The 11,868-nt window shown below is 31.1% G+C and overlaps 1 protein-coding gene across 1 annotated transcript; it reads left to right on the top strand.

The window, feature by feature from the left end:
* Positions 1–8,565: 8,565 nt before the first annotated feature.
* Positions 8,566–10,056, top strand: LOC145052107 (small ribosomal subunit protein eS8-like). Its single transcript, XM_078999913.1, has 5 exons — positions 8,566–8,720; positions 8,838–8,910; positions 9,115–9,451; positions 9,522–9,691; positions 9,771–10,056. The coding sequence occupies exons 1-5, from the start codon at positions 8,717–8,719 to the stop codon at positions 9,850–9,852; spliced, it is 666 nt and encodes a 221-aa protein (XP_078856039.1). The 5' UTR covers positions 8,566–8,716; the 3' UTR covers positions 9,853–10,056.
* The last annotated feature ends 1,812 nt before the right edge of the window (positions 10,057–11,868 follow it).

The raw sequence follows: 11,868 nt of genomic DNA, 5'->3' as shown, positions 1-11,868 counted from the left end.
CTAAAAATAGATTTATAACAACGTATCATAAGTCAAACATAACTTTTGAGTATTAAGTTCAAAACATAATATCATTATCAGAGTCAAACATTCCCAGGCTAACTGACTATGGTGTGTGCTCTGCAATCTTCCCGAGCTCCTCTTTTGAAAATCGAGTGCCTGAAACCAAAACTAAAAACCGTAAGCACGAAGCTTAGTGAGCTCCCCCAATCTACCACATACCATACAATAACATATCAAGCACATAATGGGGCCTTGCCCCCTCCATCGAACCGAAGTCCGAAGCTGACTGACTGGGACCTTGTCCCCTACATCGGACCGAAGTCCGAAGCTAACTGACTGGGGCCTTGCCCCCTCCATCGGACCGAAGTCCGAAGCTGACATCAGACCGAAGTCCGAAGCTGACATCGGACCGAATTCCGAAGCTGACATCGGACCGAAGTCCAAGCTGACTGGGACCTTGTCCCCTACATCGGACCGAAGTCCGAAGCTGACTGAACATAGCATAAACATATCACTAGCATGAACACACATAAATCCTGTCTGAGCCACGAAGGCATCAAACATGCTAAATACTGCATCAGATCAAAATCCGGATACTACTGCTAGCTAAACGGGCCGACATTGTGGCCTTAGACTCGTTCCTATTGGAAGGAAACTCACCTGAACTGCTGAGCTCTGCTGATAAACCTCTGGCTGCTACTCGACAATCCCCTGAATCGCTGCTCCTCTAGCTCTCCGAGCTATCAATATACATATAACACTTAGTCTGACAGACAACTAAGTCAACTCTGGTCAAAGTCAACCTTCCAGGTCAACCCTAGTCGCCGAGTCCTCCTAATGACTCGTCGAGTTCTTAAGCTCAGGGTCTTTCTATTCGTGACTCGACTCGCCGAGTCATTCTATGACTCGCCGAGTCCAACTAGTTCCAAGTCATGTCCTGTCCAACTCGTTGAGTCACCACTCGACTCACCGATTCGAGTCTCAAGTCGAAGGGTTTGAGGTTTCACGACCTGACTCGCCAAGTCCACTAATAGACTCGCCGAGTCCAAGGCAATCTTCAACCAACTCGTCGAGTTGTTCATCCAACTCGCCGAGCCCGTGCCTAACTTCATCCGACTCGACGAGCTGATCATCCTACTTGTCGAGTTTCTCCTCATCTTCAAGCTACTCGCCGATTCCACTCGAAGGACTCGCCGAGTCTATCCAGTCCTCAATCCATGCAGTGGCTTTTCGATCCAAACAGAGCTTCCAACTCATAGATCCATACTTCTAGGGCCTATCCCCCACGTAAAGTGGCAAACTTTACGTGTAGATTAAGAGATCTATGCTCAAAACACACTAAACTAGGGTTTATGGCAAACATACTTCTTCAACATACCAAGGGCTGATACTTTAGGGGATTCAAGACCAAAACAAACATGGATCTGAGGTAGCAACCTCAAATCTGAACCTCCAACTCGAATTGGTTACATATCATACCAACAATGACCAAAACTCATACATAAGAATAGATCTAGATGCAAAGGGAGTCCAAGCAACAGCTTATTACCTCCAATTGGTCTGAAATGACTTCACAACCCCGGATCTACAGTCCCTTCTTGCACCTCCAAGGCCTTTCTTCCTTCACCAAGCTTTAGTGCACTCTTCAAGGCAAGATCTAGCTCAAAAACGGATATGGCGGCTAGGGTTTGGTGTTCTGGGGTAAAGAGGCAGTAAAGGAACCCTATGAAAGAGAATGAGACGCTTAAATAGGCTCCAAGTCCCGGATTTAGGGTTTTCCTCGTTCAGACCCAACTCGTCGAGTCTCCTTTGCCGACTCACCGAGTCGGTCGCTAACACCTCAACCCGGATCCCGCTCGGACTCGCCGAGTCCCTCCATGGACTCGCCGAGTCTCCCCTTAAACTTGAGGTTTTCTTTCTTTTCTTGGCTTTCCGAACTTTGGGGTGTTACACGGTGTTACTTTAGTTTTATCAAATTTTGAATATATTCCTTAATAAGACATAAACTTTTCAAAGCAAAATTAAAAAACATTTGTTACCTAATAGTTAACTTCGTTGCTACGTATGCTAAAATAATTAACCATATAAATAATATAAAATTAAATTCTATTAAATTCATTTTATTTAATGGAAAATAAATGTTTTAATGAAATTAACGTCATATTATTTTCGTTTAATTCCGTTTAATATGACATTAATTCTACTTTATTCATATTATATAAATATATAAAATATTTTTATTTTCTATTAAATAAAATGAATTAAACATAATAAATGTCATATTGTTCATATGGTTGACTATCTTAGCATTTATAGTATCATACTTAAATATTAGCTAACAAACTTTTTTTTTTATTTTTTATTTTGCGTTGAAAATTTTATGTCTTATTAAGGAATATATACTCAAAAATCAGTAAACCTAAATAATTGTTTAAAATTAAATATCAAAATTTATATGAAGCTCTATTAAAAAAAATTATATCGAATCAATATAAAATTTAGTGTACTTATATTATGAAATCAAGACTGAAATATATTTTTATCTTTAACTCAAAAAGACATATTTATATTTTTAAATCAAAATAGAAAATACTATTATTTCTATGATAACGTACTTTTTATAATAACATATCATTTTTTTCATAAAAATAAATATATCTGTATAAGATAAATGAACATAAATCTTAAAAATTACATCACATAAAAACTAAAAAGTAATAAAATGATGTTTTTTACGCTTCAAATATTTTCAGATAAAAAATAGAAAACAAAAATATTTAGTTATGTAGTTTAATTTAAATATTTTAGATAAAATCTATAGAACAAAAGTTATCTATATATTTAAAAAAATATATAATAACAAAGTTGTGGAAAAGAGGGTCGAAAGTAAAAAAGAAAAAAAGTTAGAAACTAAAATTGTAATATTTCAAATGTTCCTTGTGTAAAATTTTCACAAATGGTCCTTAAACAAGTTGCATAAAATAACAGAAATAGTCTTTATCCATAATTCTTTCAACTTAACGTTAACGGATTAATGTAACAGACATTAACAGTAATGACCATTTGTCGGCAAAGTTTGCTCCGTAGGGACCATCTCATGTAAAAAAGTTTCGTAAGGACCATTTTAGGAAAAAAAATATAAAGTTAAAGGACCATTTGTATAATTTACTCTATTTTTAAGAAAAGGTACTTTTGAGAACTTAAAGATTTTTGGAAACTCAATGACTCCTAATCTAATCCGCTTATTATTTTTTAAAATACAACCATCATTGGACCCTAAAGTTGTTTCTAGGAAAGATCCATGGTCCAAAAAAGATTTGACAAACTTTTTTTTTAAATGTGCATGCATATACATTTATGTTTTCTCTATTTTTAGAGTCTCATTCTTGTGTTGCTTTTTACATTACAAAAAAATAAAAACACTAAATGTGCATATATATACATATATGCAAATTCAAATGTGTATATATATTCACATTTCAAAAAAAAAAAAAAAAATATGCGTCAATTTTTTTTAGCATGGATCTCTCTTAAACAAAGCTCTAGGAGTCAAATGGAGGTTTTGATTTAAAAAAAAAGTACACAAATGGTCCATATGATTTGGGATAATTTGTACATTTGGTCCCTAATTTATTTTTTTAACTTGAAATGTCATTACTGTTTTTTTGTTGCGCATTTGGTCCCTGTCTTACCTAAAAAGACTATATTGTCCTTGATTTTTTAATTGATTTAAATAAACCCACCACCAACCCCACTTTCACCTCACCTTACCTTATCTTACCCCCACACCTTGTTTAAATAAATTAAAAAAATAAGGGCATATAAGACAGGGACCAAGTGCGCAACAAAAACAAACTGTAGAAACATTCCAAGTTAAAAAAATAAGTTAGGGGTCAAATGTGTAAATTAATCTAAACCATAGAGACCATTCGTATTATTTACTCAAAAAAATGATAAACGAATTAAAAGCTCTCCAGTTCTTACAATAACTTAACAATTTTTATGAAAGGGAAATAATCAAATGAGAAACACCTAAAAGCTTTAGAACGCGAGAACATATATATTCATTTGTGATTTCATGTATTCATTTATGGAGAAATGATATATTTTTACGCACAATCAACATGAATATGATTTTTCTCTTTAATTGAAATTAAAGGTGTAAAAATTTATCATTTCTCCACAAATGAATAAATGGAATCAGAAATTAATATACTTTGTTCTCGCGTTCTCAGCCTTTTTGGTGTTCTCATTTGATCTACTCCTTGATAATAATAATAATTATTAAATTATCCTTAATTTTTTGATACAATAACCATGTAGCATATGCACGAGTCAACAAGAATGGGCTAATGGCTAACAATGTGTTCGCTACGATTTTCTTAGAGGTTTGAAGATTTTTTAGATTTTGATTTTTGAAAAAAAAAAGATTGAAAACCTTCATCATATGACCTCATAATTCATCAACTACAAGTTGTGAGTCTGTTAGTGTTCTACTGGACCGTGTGGGTTAGTTAGTAACCATCATTTATACTCTGTTAGATGACTACATCGCAAACATCGCAAGTAAAAGACATGGCATATCCTAATCATCTCTCATCTCTCATCACCCATCACTACTCTATATGTGTCTATATATATATATATATATATATATATATATATATATATATATATATTAAATACTAAAATACTTATATAATTAAATCAAGTAAAATCATGTCATACAGGTTTATGTTGCTCCAAAACCCTAACACTTTTGTATGAATCTAAAAGACACGTGGAATAATAACACAAGTATTCGACAAATAATAACCAATATTATGATGAGTTTTAATATAAAATATAAGTGTGTTTTTCATAAAAACCGCAATGAAAGTCTTATAAAAATAACAAGTTTATCTTTAAGTTTATAACAAAACCAAACCATCAGATATCAATTTATAAAGGATATATTGATATTAGAACAACCAAAGAGTGTTTAGAATGACAATCCTTGAAGCCTTTGAACCCTCTTGTTTTGGGGTGTTGATGAAGATAGTAAAAATTAAAGAGTAAAATCTCTATGTGTATCCACCATAAAGAGTAAGGCACTTGGAATGCTAGTTCCTTCTTGTATATAGTACTTCTTAGGCCTTTAATTGTTTAACTGATATAATCACCAAAGGATAAGCACTTTAAGCCACTAAAGACTTGAATAATCTTCAAAAGAAAGCAAGAGAAGATGCATCATGCATCCTACAGTTTTGGTGAGAAAAAAGGGAAGAAGATAATGTTTCTAAGACTAAGCAACTAGCCAACATTCATGCAAGACACATCCTGTATATACTCATGAAAAAGTAAAAGCAACCCCATATTATAATGTAAAGTAATCACCTTACTTTAGAGGCACGATGGACAATAGAGGGAGGTTGACAAGCAACCTCCTATGCTTCAAGAACATACGAACACATACATGAGAAAGACTTGGAATCGAGTTCAAAAACAAGTATATTCTACCAAAAATTACATTGTTATGATTATACATCACATTTTCGTAAGAATAGTTTGAATCAGGTCGAGTATTTGACCATTTAAGGAGATCAAGTGTATCTGTTCAAGTATTATATATTTAAGAATGCTATTTGTTAAGAATTTTATTTATTTTTTATGATATTCTGTTAAAATATGTATAATTATAGTAAAATGTATAAGACTATTATAATGTAAAAATATGTATGAATTTGTATTTAAGTTTGGATGTCTATAAATATATAAGAATGTTGTTATTATTCAACCGGGGGTTCAAGAATTTTATTATTCTTCAATAACATTCTGACAAAACATTTTCACATAATATCTTTATAACAAAATAACATTTTGACAGAATAAAATATATAATGCTTACAAAATTTGAAATTAAATTAATTTAGAAAAAAATTAGATTTTTAAATTTAAGAGAATTGATTATTTCCTAAAATCCTAAATTTTCCTTTTTTAAATTTATGACAATTGACTAAAATACCCTTGTAATGAAATTAAAATATATTTTATAATTATTTTTAATTCAATAATACATATTAATCACTTTCTTAAAATAACTAAAATAATTGGCTCACAATTATTCTACATCCACACAATAATTAGTTAGAACATAATAACCTAAGCCTATATATATATATATATATATATATATATATATATATATATATATATATATATACATATATATATATATATATATATATATATATATATATATATATATATATATATATATATGTCTAAGTTCTATGGAATACAAAAAACCCTAAAAATCATAAAAACGCATAAAAAAAAACTTAGAGATCACAAAATTATTTTATGAAAAAATCGCATGTTTTTAAATAAATCCATTGATGTTTTTTTTTATTTTTTTTTTAATTTTAAAAAAAATTGATATATATTTTTTTCAGCGAATTTATTAAAAAACCTGCGATTTTTTATAAATAAATTAAAAAAAAAAGTTCTGTAATCTCTAAGTATTTTTTTATGCATTTTTATGATTTTTAGGGTTTTTTGTTTTCTAAATAACCCTTCCCTATATATATATATATATATATATATATATATATATATATATATATATATATATATATATACACTAGAAAAGATTCCCCGGCGTTGCCGGAGTCGGAAGGTGTTGCTTTGTAAAGTAAAGTAGCATGTTGAATTGCATTGAGATAATCTAGTAAATAAAGATAAACAATATCATCTAATTACATAAATAAAGAAATCTAAATCATTATTTATTGCAATAAATGAGGAAAATAAAGAAATGGTCTCACAAATTGAACTTTATTGCCATGTATGGCAGCGGTCAGAAAACCAATCCGGAAAATATATACCGTTAATGTGAGGGTAATTTGGTCTTTTCAGGTAGTAGGGATTGAATTTGTCACCATGGGTAAACCATATAGACCATTTATGTAATTTTGGCGGTGGTGGTGGTGGTGGTGATGGCAGATGGTGGGTGAGTTTATGATATTGGGTGGGTATTTTCTAATAAATAAAAACATTAATTTAAAACCAAAAAGAGAATGTTAAATCTGGTAAACCATAGGGACCAATCGTGTAATTTTGTCTAACAATAATAATAATAATGATGAGGGACCATTTTTGCCAAAAGAGTAAATACTAATAATATGTAATAAAATATGAGGGTTATGAAGAATTCAAACCAAAGTGAAAGGGTTGTTTGTGAACAAAAGTTTAAAAGTGAATGGTCAATGCTGTAAGTTGGAGGGCCAAAATTGACAAAAAGGTGCCACTTTCCTGTTAAAATCTTTCATAAGTTTAATATGTATATATATATATATATATATATATATATATATATATATATATATATATATATATATATATATATGTTCAGGTTCATTTGATACAATTCTAATTTTGTGAGACCGTGAGACCAAATCTAAAAATAATTTTAAAATGCAAAATAAATAGAAAAATCCAATTTTTTTTAAATATTATTTTCGGAACTTGAATTAACTAAAAAAATAAAAAAATAAAAAAATCCAGTTTTTTTTTAATACGTGAAATATTCTAATAGAATATTACACTGTACATATTCTAAAAAATAATTTTAAAATGCAAAATAAATGGAAAAATCTAAAAATTCTTTTTTTAAATATTATTTTCGGAAAAATACGTGAAATATTCTAATAGAATATTATACTGTACATATTCTAAAAAATAATTTTAAAATGCAAAATAAATGGAAAAATCCAAAATTTCTCTTTTTAAATATTATTTTCGGAACTTGAATTAACTAAAAAAAAATAAAAAAATGTGTTTCACGGTCTCACAAAATTAGGCAGTCTCACATGAACTTAACCATATATATATATATATATATATATATATATATATATATATATATATATATATATATATATATATAGGGAAAAGTGAATATACCTAACAACCTTATATAAGCTTAGGTACCTAACCACATCATATTACGTAATTTTGTATTGTATTTGCATTGTAATCACCCAATGTTCTTAAAATTCAACCTCATAACTTGATTGCTTCCAAAATCTTTGGACTTTCACCGTTATCTTCCTTCAAATGACGTCTTTCTATCGGAGACCCCCTGATGGACTTCATATACTACCGTTACAAATCAAATGGTGTAGGAGGAATATAATAGTGAATGTCTGAAAATCTTGGAAGTAAATCAAGTTAAGGGTTGAAGTTTAAGAACCTTAGACGATTGCAATGGAAATATAATGCAAAACAATGTAGTATAATGTGGTTAGGTATCTAAGCTTATATAAGGTTGTTAGATATATTCACTTTACCCATATATATATATATATATATCAAATTTTTAAAAGAAAAATCATCCTTTAAAATTTATAGGAAAACAATCTAAGGAATTTTGTCATAAGAAAAAAAAAAAAAAAAAAACACGAGCAAACCAGAAAACATGGACTGGGCTTTGTTAAAGGTTGGATTGAGATTAATGGACCAAATATGTCATTGGCGAATGGCGGGTAAACTGTAAATTGGTTAAGAAAGATACATGAAATCTAACAAGGACAATGGGTTTTAATGTAAATAATCAAATCACGCCTTTAAGTTCTTCACTCCGCCAAACCCTAGTTTTCTTCCGTCATCTAGGGAGGCCGAGCTCGGAGGCGCGTCATAAACCCTAGAGGAGGATCCTCCGTCAACTGCAAATATGGGTACGCTTTCCATCTACCGAATCGATTTCAATAATCCAACTAGTTCGATCGACGAATTGTCTTCATTGCCGTGATGCTCACTTTGAAAACTTTTATGCGAAATCACTTCTATTGCAGGTATCTCTCGTGATTCCATGCACAAGAGACGTGCCACTGGTGGCAAGAAGAAGGCATGGAGAAAGAAGCGAAAGTAATCTTCCATCTGAACCCACTTTTTTTCTTCCTCAATTTTCATCTCTACGTCTACTATTTAGCCATTTAGGGCTTTTAATTATTGAGCACTTGACCTTCTTTCATGATATCATATATATTCAAATTTACTTTGCTCGATTAGATCATTTCTTATCGCCTATTGGGTTATTAGTTAAAAGTTCCATTTTTCTTTGTCATTAAGGTATGAGCTCGGAAGGCAGCCTGCCAACACCAAGATTTCCAGCAACAAAACCGTTCGTAGGGTGAGGGTTCGAGGTGGCAATGTGAAGTGGCGTGCCTTAAGGTTAGACACAGGTAACTACTCATGGGGTAGTGAGGCTGTGACACGAAAGACCCGTATCTTAGATGTCGTCTACAATGCATCCAACAACGAATTGGTCAGAACCCAAACATTAGTGAAGAGTGCAATCGTTCAGGTTGATGCTGCGCCTTTCAAACAATGGTATCTTCAACACTATGGAGTCGACATTGGTCGCAAGAAGAAAACCCCTGCATCTGGTAACAAGAAAGAGGGAGAGGTAACGTATCCTTTTCACAATCAATCTCAAATTTCTGTACACACTTTGAATATGCAACTTTGATTCATAGGAAGCTGAAGGTGCTACTGAGGAAACCAAAAAGAGCAACCATGTCGTGAGGAAAATTGAAAAGCGTCAAGAGGAACGCAAACTTGAACAACATGTTGAAGAACAGTTCTCAAGTGGTCGTCTTTTAGCAGCAATTTCATCACGCCCTGGCCAGTGTGGTCGTGCTGATGGGTATAACTTTTGAGTCGCACTTTGACTATTTTACCCTTTTTGTGAAGCCATCTTATTGTTTGGTTTTGTGATGTGTTAGGTACATATTGGAGGGAAAAGAACTTGAGTTCTACATGAAGAAGCTTCAGAAAAAGAAAGGAAAGAGTGGTGCTACTGCTTAAACAATGTCAGTTTATGATCAAGTTTTCTTTAGGTTATCATGTCTTCTTTTATATATCATTTAATAGATTTGGACTCAAATTTTGTTTGACTTAATGAATGACTTAATGGATCATGTAAGTTCTACTACTGTTAATTCATTGACATGGTTCCATCTGTATGCACCAATTTTGTGAATTAGCAACAAACTTCACTTTTGCTACCAATATAGTCAATGTATTTTTTTACCTATAATAACAGTGTAGCTACATTTTTTTTACATGTAGTAATGTGTTTACATTTCTTTGCTGATATTAGCAATGTGTAACCTAAAACTTGTAAAATGCTTGCTTACAAGTTTTAGGTTATATGTTGTATGTTGCTATTATGGGTAAAAAGAGGCAACCACATTGTTATTAAGAGTAAAATAATGTAAAATGTTGTTATTATAGGTAAAAGTTATTTAACTTCAGCTTACGAATTTCACTCTCATAAAGAACCTTGTGTACTTTGCTAAAAGTTAATAATGAACATTGCAATATTCCAAAATTGATTTGAAACTAATATGCGATTGTTGAAAATCTCTGGTTTCATGTAAATTTATAATAATAATTGATAAGAAAATGAAAGTCGTAAATTGGGTAAGTCTGTTTCATGAACGTGGGGTTGGTTGTTCATTCTCTTTTGCATCCAATAAGTTAGATACTATGTATTTTTAGATCCAATCATAAGTAAAGTTGATAGAGCAATGGAGGTAGTGGATTTGATATGTTGTGTTAAAATGGATAATTAATAGAATTGGTGTATGTATATAAAGGTAATCAATGAATGTTTTGTCCATTAATATACGAAGCATTTTTAATGGAGTCTATAGTTAGGCCAATTTTAATTTTTTACGATGTTCATGAAGAGACAGAAAGAAAGATTAGGAACATCAAGCAATATAAATCGATAACAAAACAAGTAATTTGTTTGTTCTTATAACAATTATTCACCGATGACCACTTTCACTGAAGTCCATAGTTTGCCCGATTTTAATTTTTGTGGACTTCAATAAGGTTCATAAAGAGATAGAAAGACTTGATACTATTTTTTTCTCTAAAATAATGCTGATGTATTTCTTGTTTTGTTATCGATTTATATTGCTTGATGTTCCTAATCTTTCTTTCCTTAAGTTCATTTGTTGGAATAATCATTTATTGTCATATCTTCATAGTGACAAGAGTCATTTGTTCGTATAAATATGGATTGTTTAGCACTTTCAATCATTTGTATATATTTGGTCAGTGAGTTTCTTTTGTTCATATTTGACAATTTAATTTGTTTTCTTTTCACGTTCGGTCTTTATAACGGGCTATTCCAGATTAAGCTTGGAAAATGACTTAATATGGTAATATAGTTTTTAGTTTATACACATTTAATTCTTAATGTTTTTGTATACATTTAGTACTTATGACCGTTTTTTCTTCAAATTTTACTCACGACATCATACATGAGACGATCATTAATGAGGAATTCTCATATTTGGCGTGTTCTTCGTTTATATCAGTAACCTAATTCACGAATCGGTCAAATAATGCCGATGTCCTAGTTTTCTCCAAGCAGAAGATGTCTTTGACTTTGGTTTCATTCATCTCCATAACAGACAACGAGGTTCTTTGTGATTGCTTCTCCCAAACTCGAATTTGCACTTCCAAGACAAACGAATCAAGGAAGATGCTAAAAGAATTTGTACTTCCAAGACAAGAGAACACTCTAGCAAAAAGTTTCATCTATCTCCATAACATACCCGATTACAATGACTGAATGTGGAAAAAAACCAAGTTAAATGGTCAAATATAGATAAAAAGAAAAACTTATAGATCAAATATGTACAATTATGGGTCTTACTTTGTACACACCAATCTACACAATCATCATACACCTTTAGGTTTATCTTTTAGGTCATTATTACCATATCGTTAGCATATAATTATTATTTTGACTAATTTTTTTTATCATTACTTTCTTATATCATAATCAATAAAACTTTTATTATA

Source organism: Lactuca serriola, chromosome 5 (genome assembly GCF_051521515.1).
Source record: "Lactuca serriola cultivar US96UC23 chromosome 5, Lser_US96UC23_V15, whole genome shotgun sequence".
NCBI classification, from domain to species: Eukaryota; Viridiplantae; Streptophyta; class Magnoliopsida; order Asterales; family Asteraceae; genus Lactuca; species Lactuca serriola.
Note: the sequence above shows the minus strand (reverse complement) of the source record. Positions and strands in the feature narration are given on the sequence as shown.